Source organism: Oncorhynchus nerka, linkage group LG21 (genome assembly GCF_034236695.1).
Source record: "Oncorhynchus nerka isolate Pitt River linkage group LG21, Oner_Uvic_2.0, whole genome shotgun sequence".
Classification (NCBI taxonomy): domain Eukaryota; kingdom Metazoa; phylum Chordata; class Actinopteri; order Salmoniformes; family Salmonidae; genus Oncorhynchus; species Oncorhynchus nerka.
This window is the reverse complement of record NC_088416.1, coordinates 163,934-183,002: the sequence shown is the minus strand read 5'-3', so window position 1 is coordinate 183,002 and position 19,069 is coordinate 163,934. Positions and strand designations below refer to the sequence as shown.

The 19,069-nt window shown below is 44.1% G+C and overlaps 2 protein-coding genes across 3 annotated transcripts in view; both read right to left on the bottom strand.

Annotated features, from left to right (window-relative positions):
- The window catches only part of LOC115103661 (TRIO and F-actin-binding protein-like), an 8,376-nt gene extending 6,922 nt beyond the window's left edge, over positions 1-1,454 (bottom strand). For both annotated transcript variants that reach the window (XM_065006147.1, XM_065006148.1), the window contains exon 1: positions 1,129-1,454. In XM_065006147.1, the coding sequence (XP_064862219.1) occupies positions 1,129-1,391 (263 nt within the window). In that variant the 5' untranslated portion in view covers positions 1,392-1,454. The remainder of the gene's footprint in view (positions 1-1,128) is intronic.
- Positions 1,455-1,830: 376 nt separating this feature from the next.
- Positions 1,831-6,018, bottom strand: LOC115104386 (serine/arginine repetitive matrix protein 2-like). Its single transcript, XM_065006133.1, has 6 exons — positions 5,944-6,018; positions 5,052-5,251; positions 3,334-3,470; positions 2,928-3,103; positions 2,032-2,731; positions 1,831-1,996 (listed from the first exon to the last, which is right to left on the bottom strand). The coding sequence occupies exons 2-6, from the start codon at positions 5,166-5,168 to the stop codon at positions 1,831-1,833; spliced, it is 1,296 nt and encodes a 431-aa protein (XP_064862205.1). The 5' UTR covers positions 5,169-5,251; positions 5,944-6,018.
- Between the last annotated feature and the right edge of the window lie 13,051 nt (positions 6,019-19,069).

Sequence of the window (19,069 nt, the reverse complement as noted above, 5' to 3'; positions counted from 1 at the left end):
CCTGCAGTAGGCCCTTACAATACGCTGTACATCCAGTAGGCCCTTACAATACGCTGTACATCCAGTAGGCCCTTACAATACGCTGTACATCCAGTAGGCCCTTACAATACGCTGTACATCCAGTAGGCCCTTACAATATACTGTACATCCAGTAGGCCCTTACAATATACTGTACATCCAGTAGGCCCTTACAATATGCTGTATATCCAGTAGGCCCTTACAATACGCTGTACATCCAGTAGGCCCTTACAATACGCTGTACATCCAGTAGGCCCTTACAATATACTGTACATCCAGTAGGCCCTTACAATATACTGTACATCCAGTAGGCCTTTACAATACGCTGTACATCCAGTAGGCCCTTACAATATACTGTACATCCAGTAGGCCTTTACAATACGCTGTACATCCAGTAGGCCCTTACAATATACTGTACATCCAGTAGGCCCTTACAATACGCTGTACATCCAGTAGGCATTTATAATACACTGTACATGCAGTAGGCCCTTACAATATGCTGTACATGCAGTAGGCCATTATGATACGCTGTACATGCAGTAGGCCCTTACAATATGCTGTACATGCAGTAGGCCATTATGATACGCTGTACATGCAGTAGGCCCTTACAATATGCTGTACATGTAGTAGGCCCTTACAATATGCTGTACATGCAGTAGGCCCTTACAATATGCTGTACATGCAGTAGGCCATTATGATACGCTGTACATGCAGTAGGCCCTTACAATATACTGTACATCCAGTAGGCCCTTACAATATGCTGTACATGCAGTAGGCCCTTACAATATGCTGTACCTGCAGTAGGTCCTTACAATATGCTGTACCTGCAGTAGGCCCTTACAATATGCTGTACATTCAGTAGGTCCTTACAATATACTGTACATCCAGTAGGCCCTTACAATATGCTGTACATGCAGTAGGCCCTTACAATATACTGTACATCCAGTAGGCCCTTACAATATGCTGTACCTGCAGTAGGCCCTTACAATATGCTGTACCTGCAGTAGATCCTTACAATATGCATAGAAATGTATCAAGCTTCCTCTGCCCTCCCTCCTCCCTCTCTCTCTACAATGTCCCTCCTGTCGCCTCTCCAGTCTCCCCACTCACCTGGGTGTCCTGTGCCTCTGGTCTCTACGTGGGCTGGGGCTCTGGGTCCTCCTCCTCGGGGCCAGTAGCACCTCCGCCCCCTCTCCCTCTGACCCCAGGTCCAGTCTGGGGATGTCGGCCAGAATGACGTAGTCCTCTATGGTCATCCCCTGGGAGTCCACTGAGGCGGTTCTCTTGGGCTCCTCTTGGGTCAACAGGTACTCCAGGCCCCGCCTTATATTACTCTTGCTCCTGTCACTAATTGGCCTGTAATTCATTTCCATGGTCGCAGGGCAGGGTTTCAACGAATTGGCAAGCAGCTGGGAGTCGATGCCTAGTCGTGGTGGGGAGGAGCTACAAGAGAGGGCAGGGCTTAGAAGGGAGTGGGAGGAGCCACGCCAGGAGCCTGGAGGGAGGCTGGGGTTGGTTTTAGGGGGGTGCATCTCTGTCCGTTCCTCTCTAGCGACCCTCTCTGGTCTCCTTGAGTAGCTCTGTGCTGTGTCAGGTCTGGTGTCGCTATGCTTGGTTTCTGTTTGGGGTGAATGGTTGTGTGTACCATAGTCACTTATAGGGGGAGAGCATTCCCAACTATCACGACTGCCAGTGGTTGGAGAAGGGTTTTTATCTGTTCTGGGCCGGGGTCTTCGAGACCCTTCGTAGGAGTTTGACTGCAAGGCTGGATAGTCACGTCGAGAGATGGAGTCAAGATTTTTGTACAGTTTTTCAGAGTCCAAACTGTGACTGTTTGAGTTGTGGGAGGGACGTCTTGACTCCCTTGACTCTCTTGACTCTCTTGGCTCTCTTGATCCTCTTGACTCTCTTGGCTCTCTTGAGTCTCTTGGCTCTCTTGACTCTCTTGACTCTCTTGACTCTCTTGACTCTCTTGACTCTGTTGGGTCTCTTGACTCTGTTGGGTCTCTTGACTCTCTTGACTCTCTTGACTCTCTTGGCTCTCTTGATCCTCTTGATCCTCTTGACTCTCTTGGCTCTCTTGACTCTCTTGATTCTCTTGACTCTCTTGAATCTTGATCACGCTCATTGGCGTAATGCTCTGTTTTACCATTTCTTACGTGGGAGGAGTCAGTGTGTTTGTAGGAGGCCGTGTTTCGAGACGGGGAGGGGTGGCGAGACACGACCGAACCTCGTCTGTGAGAGGGACTGGACCGTCCTGACGGATGGCGAGACAAGGAGCGAGATGAGTGAGACGGAGCGTGAGAAGGAGCGCGACTTTTGGAGTGGGAGCTTCTACGTTGGGAGGATGCAGATCGTGATTCAGCAAGTTTATACCGGTTTGGGCATGGGGAGCGAGGGCTAGGAGACTGATCTTGAGAATCAGTGCCACCACGTCTGAAGTTGGAATGACAGGTGTATCTCTGCGGAGACTCACTCCTCCAGGTCTCCTGCTGGAACGTTTCATCGCTTCTCCTCTGGGAGGGAATTCCGAGATTCACGTTCCGGTAGGGGATGGAGGCTTTGGGTTCTGGGCTGTGGTTGTTGGGGAGCGGATGGCCCCTCTCATAGTACCGGTAAGGCCGTTTGGATACACCCTCCACCTGAGCCTGGGGACCACCATCAAATAAGGCTTTCCTGTCCGGAGAGAAGTAGCCGTTTTCTCCTCTTGATCCTATAAGTGAGGAGCAGGGACATGGCATGATAGATCATCCATTTGATTGAGCCCCACTCAAATGGAAAGCAAAGACACATTTAAATGTTTAACTGAAAAATTACAATAACATTTTGAAGTACAATTGAATTGAATGAAAATTGTATCAGCAGTCCCAGAAAAAATATCTGTCTGTAATACTGTGAGCTGGTCTGACCTGAGGGTCGCCTGAACCTCTCCCGACCTCTCTTCTCCTCCATCAGTGAGCTGTGTGGTGGTCTGTGGGGAGAGGGGTCCACCCGGGTCATCTCTGGCCCCGTCACACAGCACCCTGCTGGGGTGCTAGAGCCACTCCTCCCTGTGTCTGGCAGGAAGTCCCACGGGTCCTCCTGACTGCTGGGTGGAGATATAGAGGGAGGGCATGAGGAACATTGGTAGGGGTACACACACTATGAGTTTGGCACAATGTACTGTAGAACTAGTTTAAGAGAAATCACTACCTGATTGTAGAATTTCATTCAAATATAATGTTATCTAACTGTTCATTACATTTTTATAAATCACTTTAAGTATACCTTAATGTAGTGTTACTAAAGTCAACTGCCAATGACACTCACACTCACCTGTGTACCGTGTCAGAGTCACAGATATTGAGTTCCCAGTCAGGACTCGGAGTGTGAGTTAGGCTCTCCTGATAGGTCCAGATGCTCCTTGTGACATCACTGTAGCTGGTCACCTCCGACAGGAAGTCACGGTTGTCCTGATTCGTGGAACGGGACACATTTCGTCCAATCGTTAATAATTCAGAGAATGTTAAACTGGTCCATGGCTTTGTCAATTCAGCAAACCATCTGAGATGTGTAGAAGTCACTTTTAAGGCTTGGTGCACAAAGTATGTCATTCTGTTGTGTTTTCAGACAGTTGCATAGTAACGTGAAAGTACAGTTGGAGACTAATCGAACAAATTCAAACATGCTGCCGTGTACAGGTACCTCTATGGCAAGACAGTCATGACCTAGTGTGACCAATGACATTACAATGCTTAAAGATTAATTAAACGAATGAGTTGAAACCACTCTCAAGGTCAATTCAACAAGCATGTGAGAAAGCACCAACAAGTAAAGTAAACAAACTTCAGACAAAATGGCAGCCTGTGGAATAAATGAAAAGAAGCTAACTTTCCGTATAACTCAAAATGCTAACTTCTTACTACACCTGCTTGCAGAGCTTCCTTGGACGTCCCTTTACAAATCTGCTGTTAAGACAGGCTGCAAGTGGCAACAACAACTTCTCTCCTCCCTCTCCCCCTCTCTCCTCCCCCATCTACCTATCCTCTCTTCACCTTGTCTACCTGAGCTAATACATTAGGCTGGCAAGGACGACGGTAACACAAGCTCTCCCTGGCCTTGCTCATCATTATTTCATTGGTCTGCTGCTCTTCCACAACCAGAAGCCACCCATCCTCCTCTCAACCCTTTCTTGATCCCTCTTTCACTTCTTGCCCTCCCTACAACACACAAAATCCTTTCTTCTCTTTTGACTTTTGATCTCCGTGTTGTGTTGTGAGCAGGCGTGGATTTCTATCTAGAATATTTTGTTATTTTGAAATGAAAGGATTATTCAAATGAAAATAAATATTAGTAGAAGTTTATTTCTGGTCCAGGTTCATCCATAGAGCTGTTGCTTGTGTGCAAGTGTTGTTTGAGCATATTAGATTACTCCAATGACAGTGAAGATTAGTAGAAGTGTATTTCTGGTACAGGTTCAGTTGAGTGGGCTGGTGTTTGTGTGTGTGTGTGTGTGTGTGTGTGTGTGTGTGTGTGTGTGTGTGTGTGTGTGTGTGTGTGTGTGTGTGTGTGTATGTGTGTGTGTGTGTGTGTGTGCCTGCTTGTGTGGTTGCTTGTGTGTGGGTGTGGGTGTGCTTGTATGTGTTGTGTGGGTGCTTGTGTGCAATGTGTTATGTGAGCGGATTAGATTACTATCTTTCCCTCAAGGGATGCAAATGAGCTTTTCATTAATTAATGATAGAATAATAATATAATCAAACGCCAACCTACAGTATAGCTTATATTAGAATTACCCCGCTTGGTGGCTTTATTTGTGTTTATTGCATCATTATGTTGTTTAATATGCACCTTTGTTTCATTCAGAAATGGTTACTCCTCGTACTGCCACTTGGGAAGATAAAATGAACGTTTTTGGAAGTGTTTCAAACGTATACCACCATTTACTGTACAGCAAAGGTAATAATCTAGACCTTTTCCAAACCAAATAACCCTTAACAGTCATTAGTTGTCCATCATCCATTTCCCTCAACACTAGCCCCTCCTGCCTGGCTCACCTGTGAGGTACTGTTCAGGTGCATGTGTCCCGGGCGCAGGCACGAACCACAGCGGGAGGGGTCAAAGGTGTTGGGTTGGAACTGGTGGCAGTAAAAGTCGTCAGCACAGAGGGGCATGATGGATCCTCAGATCAGGTGAACACCCCTATTTTACTCTGATGGTACGGCCCAGTGCAATGATGCACTATTACAAAATCCACCTACACAAAGGTGGTACATCCTGATTAGAGGTGGGATAACCAATCAAACCATATAATGTATAGACAGCATATAGTAATGCAGTATGTCAAGAGCAACACTATACAGACGTAGAAACTTAATTTGAGTCAGTTTACTACAGCAGGAAAATAATCCTGCAGCAACAGGAAATGTGAATTATTATGTGGATTATAATTAATGGACAGTTTTGTAGTGGTTGATACATTTTTCCTTTGGGCAAATCTAGTCTGAAATGTCAAAGTGGAAATTACTAACTGATCAAATGAAGATTTTACATCTTTAGAATTGCATTCGGAAGCAGAATATGGAGCACATCGGTCATTGACCTGTAGCGGTCTTTACACTGTAATGTAATTCAATAAAATGCTTCAGGTAGTAGGTAACTTCATCTCATGGTTGTAGCCAAACAACATCCTCTGGGTTCCTTGAGGTGAAGCAACAATTACTTAAGACGGCGACTGAGTGAAACAAAAACCACTGCGGATGGTAGGCTATACCTTTACATCGCTGTACAAAACTAGTTTGACACACAATACTATAACCATAACACAGTAACCTACAGCCATTAGGTTAATAAACGAAACACAAAGACTCAAAAGCCCAATCTGTCTTTGCCATGCTGGTATTATGATATTAAAAACACTTCAAATGTATTTCTAGAATTTTTAAATACCTTACGACTGTTAACTCCAAGTTCATTTTTATCTGCAAAGTAACCAGCACAGGTCATACACTTCATACTCTCAGAACTCATCCAAGTCTGGGTGAAACTGGCGTGGGTATAACTGCCATTGTGGCTCTGTCTTTTGTCATGTTAAACATCAACGGACTCTCATTGAAGCCAACATGGCCCACTGGCCCCCAAAGGTGTGTATCAGATGTCATCAGCTTTAGAGAGGGAAATATGCAACTGGCTCCACTGGATAGATGTCATGTGGTGGTGGGCCTGTTTTACAGATGGCTGCTCTGAGGGTTACAGACAAGCACGAGCGGTCACCTGTAAAACTCTGTTTACTAGAACAGGCACCGCATGACAGACATAGACTGGACCATAGAGAGGCCATCTTCTGGGGAACAAGAAATACATGTTGAATCTTGAGTTGGCATTCAACTTGATTCCAATACAAGGTTAACCGATGAAAAACGAACCCGTTTAAATTGAATAGTGAAAAAATAAACGTGGTACGAAATAAGTCGAAACCATCGGACGTATCTTTTTTTAAATGCCAGGTGGGTCCTTAATGTTGCAGGGCAGGTCGGCTAGTAGAGTATCTATGTCACTACCTACCTGAGGAAATGAAAAGGAGTATGTACAGCATCAAGCCTCACATATGTAACCTGTCTAGGGGCCCTTTGTGTGTGTATATAATATAATATCAGCTGTGCTATGCTGAAAACAGAGCTGTTTCCATAGATATACAGTCAATTATATCTCTCGTCCACTGGGGGACAGCAGTGTCCAGAGAAGCCAGCAGAGGGGGCCAGAAGTGTCATCAGGATCGTACTGGGAGGCCAGGAAGCACACACAGGCACACACATGCATACAGGAGAACACATACACACACACATTGACACATTGACACATACACACACACATAGTCTCTTAGTGGATCATATACTCTCACTTGTCATTCACGCTGCATGCTCAGCGTAGACTGTAGACTATAAAGGCTGTGTATTTATAGATGTACTGTATGTTTAAATAGGTGAAGTGAACACTGACTGCTCTGGATCCTGTAACAGGGCCAATTTATCACTGTGTGGAATAGTCTCAATTCAAGCTCAAATTAGCTGTACCAAAAGTTGCGTGTGATTAATTGCACTCTCAGAAATTGTAGTTTTGAGAAGTTTACCTGTAATACTACTCTCAGAGAATATTAACCCCAAAAAATCTTTCAAATGAAATGTCACCCTCAGGATATTAATAACAGCATGTTTGGCAAGAAAATGTTGCAGGGAGTTATTTCTGCCCAAATCCTTTTTCCGCTGAGCGTCCTAGTTGCATAGATACACTCTGTTGCTCAGGCGACAGTTGCCATGGTGAGAGGAGATTTAGTAACCATGGAAATATGATCACCAAAGAAAAGTTCAGCATCCCACCAACTTGAAGTTGGCATGACTGACTTCTACAAATGTAGATAGACTGTATTTTCATGAATGTATCTTAGAGTGATTAAACGTTCTTAAATATGCATATCTTTGCTAGTAGAATGACTCGTGCAGGTCACACGCAAGGGTGAAATAGAACCAGATCATCAAAAGACAATATTGTAAGTACCGTATAAAAGGATTCAGAGAAAATGTCATTCTCCGAAATGACATTTCAAGCAATACAACGGTCCATCTTTAGATTAGTTGAGTATCTGGAGCATCAGCATTTGTGGGTTTGATTACAGGCTCAAAACGGCCAGAAACAAAGACCTTCTGAAACTCGTCAGTCTATTCTTGTTCTGAGAAATGAAGGTTATTCCATGAGAGAAATTGACAAGAAACTGAAGATCTCGTACCTGCAAAACACCCGTCTCAACGTCAGTGAAGAGGCGACTCAGGGATGCTGTGCTTCTAGGCAGAGTTGCAAAAAAAAAAAACACATCTCCGATGTTACCAATAAAAATAAAATATTAAGATGTGCAAAAGATCACAGACACTGGACAGAGGAACTCAGCCTAGAAGGCCAGCATCACAGAGTCGCCTCTTCACTGTTGACGTTGAGACTGGTGTTTTGTGGGTACTATTTAATGAAGCTGCCAGTTGAGGACTTGTGAGGCATCTGTTTCTCAAACTAGACACTCTAATGTACTTGTCCTTTTGCTCAGTTGTGCACCGGGGCCTCCTACTCCTCTTTCTATTCTGGTTAGGGCCAGTTTGCACTGTTCTGTGAAGGGAGTAGTACACAGCGTTGTACGAGATCTTCAGTTTCTTGGCAATTTCTTGCATGGAATTGCCTTCATTTCTCAGAACAAGAATAGACTGACGAGTTTCAGAAGGTCTTTGTTTCTGGCCATTTTGAGCCTGTAATCGAACCAACAAATGCTGATGCTCCAGATACTCAACTAATCTAAAGATGGACAGTTTTATTTCTTCTTTAATCAGGACAACAGTTTTCAGCTGTGCTAACATAATTGCAAAAGGGTTTTCTAATGATCAATTAGCCTTTTAAAATGATAAACTTGGATTAGCTAACACAACGTGCCATTTGGAACACAGGAGTGATGGTTGCTGATAATGGGCCTCTGTACACCTATGTAGATATTCCATAAAGAATATGCCGTTTCCAGCTACAATAGTCATTTACAACATGAACAATGTCTACACTGTATGTCTGATCAATTTGATGTTATTTTCATGGACAAAAAAATGTGCTTTTCTTTCAAAAACAAGGACATTTCTAAGTGTCCCCAAACTTTTGAACGGTAGTGTTCGTGTGAGTCTCACCTTTCCATCTTAGTGTGTAGCCCAAACTGTTCGGACGCTACAGGCAGAAGTTGGCAGATCAGCGGTACCAACGTCTGATGAGTCCCGTGATGCGGTCATGGAGTAAAACGGAGATCCTGTTCGTAAGAGTCTCATCTTTCCATAGAATGGTCCTATTCGTTCAGACACTACAGAGGTTTTCATGAGTAGACCGATCTCCAGGATGTCTCGTGGTCTGACAAACACCGCTGTAGCTCGGTCACCTCCCACCGCAGACGCTGAAAACCGCCATTGGTGGTTGCTGTGGATTGAGACGCAGCGTAAGCAACAACAAAAAACAGACATCTCTATCTTAAACAGACAGATTTTGATGGGGATTTTGTATTATTATGCTAATTATATTTCCTCGTGGCGCTGATATTGAGTCTAGCTTTAAAGGGATGGGCCAGTACCAATTCAGTGCAATACTAACTTTTTATTGGCTACTGAGCGAACTGAGAACATTTGAAACATACTTATCTTTTATGGCACTGCATTGCCCATCTAATGGCCTAGACTAGCTGACCAATCACAGAGGACCAGTCTTTTGCCTTTATTAAACTCAAGTGGAACCCACACGCCTCAATGCCTTGGTTTCTTGAAGCACTGGAGATATCTGAGAGACAACTCTTTTGCAGGTCACCAAATGTCCCTTTGCATTGCTCTGAACTTAGTGAGATAGATTTGGACTAACATCCCCGCTGAGGTTACATCATGAGTCCCCGCTGTGCCCAGTATTTGAACTATATATATATATATATATATAAAACTGCTATCCACCACCACCCAAGTGCCTCATTCCCCCTCATTTTCACACAGAGATCTGTACCCATTTTACAGTTTGTTCTATATTCAAAGGGAGTTATTTATCATGTCTGATCTTCTTATGTGTGCAGCATCACTTGCCTTCAATTCCTAGTCTGTCTTTCTTCCTCATTTGAAATCAATATAGACTTAATTATGTAATTATTACCCAACTATATGCCTGTAATGTATTCCCCCTTGTGGAGGAATACTGGCCATTCTGTCCCTCTCTTTTCTTCAGCCTCATTTCTTAAAAACATATTGACCTGGATCTGCTGGCTGTGAGGAATGAGGCGGCCTCCTGTTTCTAAGTAAATTGGCTCTCACCGCGTACGGGAGGAAGTCATCAGGACTGGAGCAGAGTCGAAGGAAAACACAAAATAGCGTGTGTCAGTTCAGACACTACATTTACATTTAATAATGAAACTAATACCGTTTTTTAAGGATATTGTTTATTATTTTGGCCGCAGGTCAAATTTTTATTAATGTTGCTGACCTAAAAATCTCCCAAAAGCAGGTCCAGGTGGAAATAGAGAAATAGATGGAGGTGAAGGAGAGAGAGAGAGAGAGAGAGAGCGAGTGAGAGAGAGAGAGAGAGAGAGAGATGCAGGAGCAGTGGTTTGATGCCTTGAGCAAGGTGTGCTTATGAAAGAGAGTTAATATCTTATGTGATATCTTACTCCAGTCAGCCTCAGACAGATTATGGTTATTAATACACAGACACAGAGATGGTCATTTCATTTCTGTCAGTGGGGCAGGTGTAATGGAAGCAGTCTCCGATCTTCCCTTCTCTTTGTTTCAGTCAGAATATCATAGTAGAGTAGAATAGAGTAGTGCAGAATACAGAGTTGGGTAGGGTAGGGTAGAGTAGAGTAGAATACAGAGTTGGGTTGGGTAGGGTAGAGTAGAATACAGAGTTGGGTAGGGTAGGGTAGAGTAGAGTAGAATAGAGAGTTGGGTTGGGTAGGGTAGAGTAGAATACAGAGTTGGGTAGGGTATGGTGGAGTAGTGCAGAATACAGAGTTTGGTAGGGTATGGTAGAGTAGTGCAGAATACAGAGTTGGGTAGGGTAGGGTAGAGTAGTGCAGAATACAGAGTTGGGTAGGGTATGGTAGAGTAGAGTAGAATACAGAGTTGGGTAGGGTATGGTAGAGTAGAGTAGAATACAGAGTTGGGTTGGGTAGGGTAGAGTAGTGCAGAAAACAGAGTTGGGTAGGGTATGGTAGAGTAGAGTAGAATACAGAGTTGGGTAGGGTATGGTAGAGTAGAGTAGAATACAGAGTTGGGTAGGGTAGAGTAGAGTAGAATACAGAGTTGGGTAGGGTATGGTAGAGTAGAGTAGAATACAGAGTTGGGTAGGGTAGGGTAGAGTAGAGTAGAATACAGAGTTGGGTAGAGTATGGTAGAGTAGAGTAGAATACAGAGTTGGGTAGGGTAGGGTAGAGTAGAGTAGAATACAGAGTTGGGTAGGGTATGGTAGAGTAGAGTAGAATACAGAGTTGGGTAGGGTATGGTAGAGTAGAGTAGAATGCAGAGTTGGGTCGGGTATGGTAGAGTAGAGTAGAGTAGAATACAGAGTTGGGTAGGGTATGGTAGAGTAGAGTAGAATACAGAGTTGGGTAGGGTATAGTAGAGTAGAATAGAGAGTTGGGTAGGGTATGGTAGAGTAGAGTAGAATACAGAGTTGGGTAGGGTATGGTAGAGTAGAGTAGAATACAGAGTTGGGTAGGGTATGGTAGAGTAGAGTAGAATACAGAGTTGGGTAGGGTATGGTAGAGTAGAGTAGAATACAGAGTTGGGTATGGTAGAGTAGAGTAGAGTAGAATACAGAGTTGGGTAGGGTATGGTAGAGTAGAATACAGAGTTGGGTAGGGTATGGTAGAGTAGAGTAGAATACAGAGTTGGGTTGGGTATGGTAGAGTAGAGTAGAATACAGAGTTGGGTAGGGTATGGTGGAGTAGAGTAGAATACAGAGTTGGGTAGGGTATGGTAGAGTAGAGTAGAATACAGAGTTGGGTAGGGTAGGGTAGGGTAGGGTAGAGTAGTGCAGAATACAGAGTTGGGTAGGGTATGGTAGAGTAGAGTAGAGTAGAACACAGAGTTGGGTAGGGTAGAGTAGTGCAGAATACAGAGTTGGGTAGGGTAGGGTAGAGTAGTGCAGAATACAGAGTTGGGTAGGGTATGGTAGAGTAGAGTAGAACACAGAGTTGGGTAGGGTAGGGTAGAGTAGTGCAGAATACAGAGTTGGGTAGGGTAGGGTACAGTAGAATACAGAGTTGGGTAGGGTAGAGTAGAGTAGAGTAGAGTAGAATACAGAGTTGGGTAGGGTATGGTAAAGTAGTGCAGAATACAGATTTGGGTAGGGTATGGTAGAGTAGAGTAGAATACAGAGTTGGGTAGGGTATAGTAGAGTAGAGTAGAGTAGAATACAGAGTTGGGTAGGGTGTGGTAGAGTAGAGTAGAATACAGAGTTGGGTAGGGTAGGGTAGGGTAGAGTAGGGCAGAATACAGAGTTGGGTAGGGTATGGTAGAGTAGAGTAGAGTAGAATACAGAGTTGGGTAGGGTAGGGTAGAGTAGTGCAGAATACAGAGTTGGGTAGGGTATGGTAGAGTAGAGTAGAATACAGAGTTGGGTAGGGTATGGTGGAGTAGAGTAGAATACAGAGTTGGGTAGGGTGTGGTAGAGTAGAGTAGAGTAGAATACAGAGTTGGGTAGGGTATGGTAGAGTAGAGTAGAATACAGAGTTGGGTAGGGTATGGTAGAGTAGAGTAGAATACAGAGTTGGGTAGGGTATGGTAGAGTAGAGTAGAATACAGAGTTGGGTAGGGTAGAGTAGAGTAGAGTAGAATACAGAGTTGGGTTGGGTAGGGTAGAGTAGAATACAGAGTTGGGTAGGGTATGGTAGAGTAGTGCAGAATACAGAGTTGGGTAGGGTATGGTAGAGTAGAATACAGAGTTGGGTAGGGTAGAGTAGAGTAGAGTAGAGTAGAATACAGAGTTGGGTAGGGTAGGGTAAAGTAGTGCAGAATACAGAGTTGGGTAGGGTATGGTAGAGTAGAGTAGAATACAGAGTTGGGTAGGGTATAGTAGAGTAGAGTAGAGTAGAATACAGAGTTGGGTAGGGTGTGGCAGAGTAGAGTAGAATACAGAGTTGGGTAGGGTAGGGTAGAGTAGAGTAGGGCAGAATACAGAGTTGGGTAGGGTATGGTAGAGTAGAGTAGAGTAGAATACAGAGTTGGGTAGGGTAGGGTAGAGTAGTGCAGAATACAGAGTTGGGTAGGGTATGGTAGAGTAGAGTAGAATACAGAGTTGGGTAGGGTATGGTGGAGTAGAGTAGAATACAGAGTTGGGTAGGGTGTGGTAGAGTAGAGTAGAGTAGAATACAGAGTTGGGTAGGGTATGGTAGAGTAGAGTAGAATACAGAGTTGGGTAGGGTATGGTAGAGTAGAGTAGAATACAGAGTTGGGTAGGGTGTGGCAGAGTAGAGTAGAATACAGAGTTGGGTAGGGTAGGGTAGAGTAGAGTAGGGCAGAATACAGAGTTGGGTAGGGTATGGTAGAGTAGAGTAGAGTAGAATACAGAGTTGGGTAGGGTGGTAGAGTAGAGCAGAATACAGAGTTGGGTAGGGTATGGTAGAGTAGAGTAGAATACAGAGTTGGGTAGGGTATGGTAGAGTAGAGTAGAATACAGAGTTGGGTAGGGTGTGGTAGAGTAGAGTAGAGTAGAATACAGAGTTGGGTAGGGTATGGTAGAGTAGAGCAGAATACAGAGTTGGGTAGGGTATGGTAGAGTAGAGTAGAATACAGAGTTGGGTAGGGTATGGTAGAGTAGAGTAGAGTAGAATACAGAGTTGGGTAGGGTATGGTAGAGTAGAGTAGAATACAGAGTTGGGTAGGGTATGGTAGAGTAGAGTAGAGTAGAATACAGAGTTGGGTAGGGTATAGTAGAGTAGAGTAGAGTAGAATACAGAGTTGGGTAGGGTATGGTAGAGTAGAGTAGAATACAGAGTTGGGTAGGGTATGGTAGAGTAGAGTAGAATACAGAGTTGGGTAGGGTATGGTGGTAGAGTACAGAGTAGAATACAGAGTTGGGTAGGGTATGGTAGAGTAGAGTAGAATACAGAGTTGGGTAGGGTATGGTAGAGTAGAGTAGAATACAGAGTTGGGTAGGGTAGGGTAGAGTAGAGTAGAATACAGAGTTGGGTAGGGTAGGGTAGAGTAGAATACAGAGTTGGGTAGGGTATGGTAGAGTAGAGTAGAATACAGAGTTGGGTAGAGTAGAGTAGAATACAAAGTTGGGTAGGGTATGGTAGAGTAGAGTAGAATACAGAGTTGGGTAGGGTATGGTAGAGTAGAGTAGAATAGAGAGTTGGGTAGGGTATGGTAGAGTAGAGTAGAGTAGAATACTGAGTTGGGTAGGGTAGAGTAGTGCAGAATACAGAGTTGGGTAGGGTAGGGTAGGGTAGAGTAGAATACAGAGTTGGGTAGGGTATGGTAGAGTAGAGTAGAATACAGAGTTGGGTAGGGTATGGTAGAGTAGAATAGAATACAGAGTTGGGTAGGGTATGGTAGAGTAGAGTAGAATACAGAGTTGGGTAGGGTATGGTAGAGTAGAATATAATACAGATTTGGGTTGGGTAGGGTAGAGTAGAGTAGAATACAGAGTTGGGTAGGGTATGGTAGAGTAGAGTAGAATACAGAGTTGGGTAGGGTGTGGTAGAGTAGAGTAGAGTAGAATACTGAGTTGGGTAGGGTATGGTAGAGTAGAGTAGAATACAGAGTTGGGTAGGGTATGGTAGAGTAGAGTAGAATACAGAGTTGGGTAGGGTATGGTAGAGTAGAGTAGAGTAGAATACAGATTTGGGTAGGGTATGGTAGAGTGGAGTAGAATAGAGAGTTGGGTAGGGTATGGTAGAGTAGAGTAGAGTAGAATACAGAGTTGGGTATGGTAGGGTAGGGTAGAGTAGTGCAGAATACAGAGTTGGGTAGAGTATGGTAGAGTAGAGTAGAATACAGAGTTGGGTAGGCTAGGGTAGAGTAGAGTAGAATACAGAGTTGGGTAGGGTATGGTAGAGTAGAGTAGAATACAGAGTTGGGTAGGGTATGGTAGAGTAGAGTAGAATGCAGAGTTGGGTCGGGTATGGTAGAGTAGAGTAGAGTAGAATACAGAGTTGGGTAGGGTATGGTAGAGTAGAGTAGAATACAGAGTTGGGTAGGGTATAGTAGAGTAGAGTAGAATAGAGAGTTGGGTAGGGTATGGTAGAGTAGAGTAGAGTAGAATACAGAGTTGGGTAGGGTAGGGTAGGGTAGAATACAGAGTTGGGTAGGGTATGGTACAGAGTTGGGTAGTAGAGTAGAGTAGAATACAGAGTTGGGTAGGGTATGGTAGAGTAGAGTAGAATACAGAGTTGGGTAGGGTATGGTAGAGTAGAGTAGAATACAGAGTTGGGTAGGGTATGGTAGAGTAGAGTAGAATACAGAGTTGGGTAGGGTATGGTAGAGTAGAGTAGAATACAGAGTTGGGTAGGGTATGGTAGAGTAGAGTAGAATACAGAGTTGGGTAGGGTATGGTAGAGTAGAGTAGAATACAGAGTTGGGTAGGGTATGGTAGAGTAGAGTAGAATACAGAGTTGGGTAGGGTAGTGGTAGAGTAGAGTAGAATACAGAGTTGGGTAGGGTATGGTAGAGTAGAGTAGAATACAGAGTTGGGTAGGGTATGGTAGAGTAGAGTAGAATACAGAGTTGGGTAGGGTATGGTAGAGTAGAGTAGAATACAGAGTTGGGTAGGGTATGGTAGAGTAGAGTAGAATACAGAGTTGGGTAGGGTATGGTAGAGTAGAGTAGAATACAGAGTTGGGTAGGGTATGGTAGAGTAGAGTAGAATACAGAGTTGGGTAGGGTGGTAGAGTAGAGTAGAGTAGAATACAGAGTTGGGTAGGGTATGGTAGAGTAGCAGAGTAGAATACAGAGTTGGGTAGGGTATGGTAGAGTAGAGTAGAATACAGAGTTGGGTAGGGTATGGTAGAGTAGAGTAGAGTAGAATACAGAGTTGGGTAGGGTATGGTAGAGTAGAGTAGAATACAGAGTTGGGTAGGGTATGGTAGAGTAGAGTAGAATACAGAGTTGGGTAGGGTATGGTAGAGTAGAGTAGAATACAGAGTTGGGTAGGGTATGGTAGGTAGAGTAGAGTAGAATACAGAGTTGGGTGGGTAGAGTAGAGTAGAATACAGAGTTGGGTAGGGTATGGTAGAGTAGAGTAGAATACAGAGTTGGGTAGGGTATGGTAGAGTAGAGTAGAATACAGAGTTGGGTAGGGTATGCAGAATACAGAGTTGGGTAGGGTAGTAGAGTAGAGTAGAATACAGAGTTGGGTAGGGTATGGTAGAGTAGAGTAGAATACAGAGTTGGGTAGGGTATGGTAGAGTAGAGTAGAATACAGAGTTGGGTAGGGTATGGGTAGAGTAGAATACAGAGTTGGGTAGGGTATGGTAGAGTAGAAGAATACAGAGTTGGGTAGGGTATGGTAGAGTAGAGTAGAATACAGAGTTGGGTAGGGTAGAATAGGTAGAGTAGAGTAGAATACAGAGTTGGGTAGGGTATGGTAGAGTAGAGTAGAATACAGAGTTGGGTAGGGTATGGTAGAGTAGAGTAGAATACAGAGTTGGGTAGGGTATGGTAGAGTAGAGTAGAATACAGAGTTGGGTAGGGTAGGGTAGAGTAGAGTAGAATACAGGTAGGGAGAGTAGAGTAGAATACAGAGTTGGGTAGGGTATGGAAGTACAGAGTTGGGTAGTTGGGTATGGTAGAGTAGTGCAGAATACAGAGTTGGGTAGGGTATGGTAGAGTAGAGTAGAATACAGAGTTGGGTAGGGTATGGTAGAGTAGAGTAGAAAACAGAGTTGGGTAGGGTATGGTAGAGTAGAGTAGAATACAGAGTTGGGTAGGGTATGGTAGAGTAGAGTAGAATACAGAGTTGGGTAGGGTATGGTAGAGTAGAGTAGAATACAGAGTTGGGTAGGGTATGGTAGAGTAGAGTAGAATACAGAGTTGGGTAGGGTATGGTAGAGTAGAGTAGAATACAGAGTTGGGTAGGGTATGGTAGAGTAGTAGAGTAGAATACAGAGTTGGGTAGGGTATGGTAGAGTAGAGTAGAATACAGAGTTGGGTAGGGTATGGTAGAGTAGAGTAGAATACAGAGTTGGGTAGGGTATGGTAGAGTAGAGTAGAGTAGAATACAGAGTTGGGTAGGGTATGGTAGAGTAGAGTAGAATACAGAGTTGGGTAGGGTATGGTAGAGTAGAGTAGAGTAGAATACAGAGTTGGGTAGGGTAGGGTAGAGTAGTGCAGAATACAGAGTTGGGTAGGGTATGGTAGAGTAGAGTAGAATACAGAGTTGGGTAGGGTATGGTAGAGTAGAGTAGAATACAGAGTTGGGTAGGGTATGGTAGAGTAGAGTAGAATACAGAGTTGGGTAGGGTATGGTAGAGTAGAGTAGAATACAGAGTTGGGTAGGGTATGGTAGAGTAGAGTAGAATACAGAGTTGGGTAGGGTATGGTAGAGTAGAGTAGAGTAGAATACAGAGTTGGGTAGGGTATGGTAGAGTAGAGTAGAATACAGAGTTGGGTAGGGTATGGTAGAGTAGAGTAGAATACAGAGTTGGGTAGGGTATGGTAGAGTAGAGTAGAGTAGAATACAGAGTTGGGTAGGGTATGGTAGAGTAGAGTAGAATACAGAGTTGGGTAGGGTATGGTAGAGTAGAGTAGAATACAGAGTTGGGTAGGGTATGGTAGAGTAGAGTAGAATACAGAGTTGGGTAGGGTATGGTAGAGTAGAGTAGAGTAGAATACAGAGTTGGGTAGGGTATGGTAGAGTAGAGTAGAATACAGAGTTGGGTAGGGTATGGTAGAGTAGAGTAGAATACAGAGTTGGGTAGGGTGGTAGAGTAGAGTAGAATACAGAGTTGGGTAGGGTGTGGCAGAGTAGAGTAGAATACAGAGTTGGGTAGGGTAGGGTAGAGTAGAGTAGGGCAGAATACAGAGTTGGGTAGGGTATGGTAGAGTAGAGTAGAGTAGAATACAGAGTTGGGTAGGGTAGGGTAGAGTAGAGTAGAATACAGAGTTGGGTAGGGTATGGTAGAGTAGAGTAGAATACAGAGTTGGGTAGGGTATGGTGGAGTAGAGTAGAATACAGAGTTGGGTAGGGTATGGTAGAGTAGAGTAGAGAGTAGAATACAGAGTTGGGTAGGGTATGGTAGAGTAGAGTAGAATACAGAGTTGGGTAGGGTATGGTAGAGTAGAGTAGAATACAGAGTTGGGTAGGGTATGGTAGAGTAGAGTAGAATACAGAGTTGGGTAGGGTATGGTAGAGTAGAGTAGAATACAGAGTTGGGTAGGGTATGGTAGAGTAGAGTAGAGTAGAATACAGAGTTGGGTAGGGTATGGTAGAGTAGTAGAATACAGAGTTGGGTAGGGTATGGTAGAGTAGAGTAGAATACAGAGTTGGGTAGGGTATGGTAGAGTAGAGTAGAATACAGAGTTGGGTAGGGTATGGTAGAGTAGAGTAGAATACAGAGTTGGGTAGGGTATGGTAGAGTAGAGTAGAATACAGAGTTGGGTAGGGTATGGTAGAGTAGAGTAGAATACAGAGTTGGGTAGGGTAGGGTAGAGTAGAGTAGAATACAGAGTTGGGTAGGGTATGGTAGAGTAGAGTAGAATACAGAGTTGGGTAGGGTATGGTAGGTAGAGTAGAATACAGAGTTGGGTAGGGTATGGTAGAGTAGAGTAGAATACAGAGTTGGGTAGGGTATGGTAGAGTAGAGTAGAATACAGAGTTGGGTAGGGTATGGTAGAGTAGAGTAGAATACAGAGTTGGGTAGGGTAGTAGGTAGAGTAGAGTAGAATACAGAGTTGGGTAGGGTATGGTAGAGTAGAGTAGAATACAGAGTTGGGTAGGGTAGGGTAGAGTAGAGTAGAGTAGAATACAGAGTTGGGTAGGGTATGGTAGAGTAGAGTAGAGTAGAATACAGAGTTGGGTAGGGTAGGGTAGAGTAGTGCAGAATACAGAGTTGGGTAGGGTATGGTAGAGTAGAGTAGAATACAGAGTTGGGTAGGGTATGGTGGAGTAGAGTAGAATACAGAGTTGGGTAGGGTATGGTAGAGTAGGGAGTAGAATACAGAGTTGGGTAGGGATGGTAGAGAGTAGAATACAGAGTTGGGTAGGGTATGGTAGAGTAGAGTAGAATACAGAGTTGGGTAGGGTATGGTAGAGAGTAGAGTAGAATACAGAGTTGGGTAGGGTATGGTAGAGTAGAGTAGAGTAGAATACAGAGTTGGGTAATAGAGTAGAATACAGAGTTGGGTAGGGTATGGTAGAGTAGAGTAGAATACAGAGTTGGGTAGGGTATGGTAGAGTAGAGTAGAGTAGAATACAGAGTTGGGTAGGGTATGGTAGAGTAGAGTAGAATACAGAGTTGGGTAGGGTATGGTAGAGTAGAGTAGAATACAGAGTTGGGTAGGGTATGGTAGAGTAGAGTAGAATACAG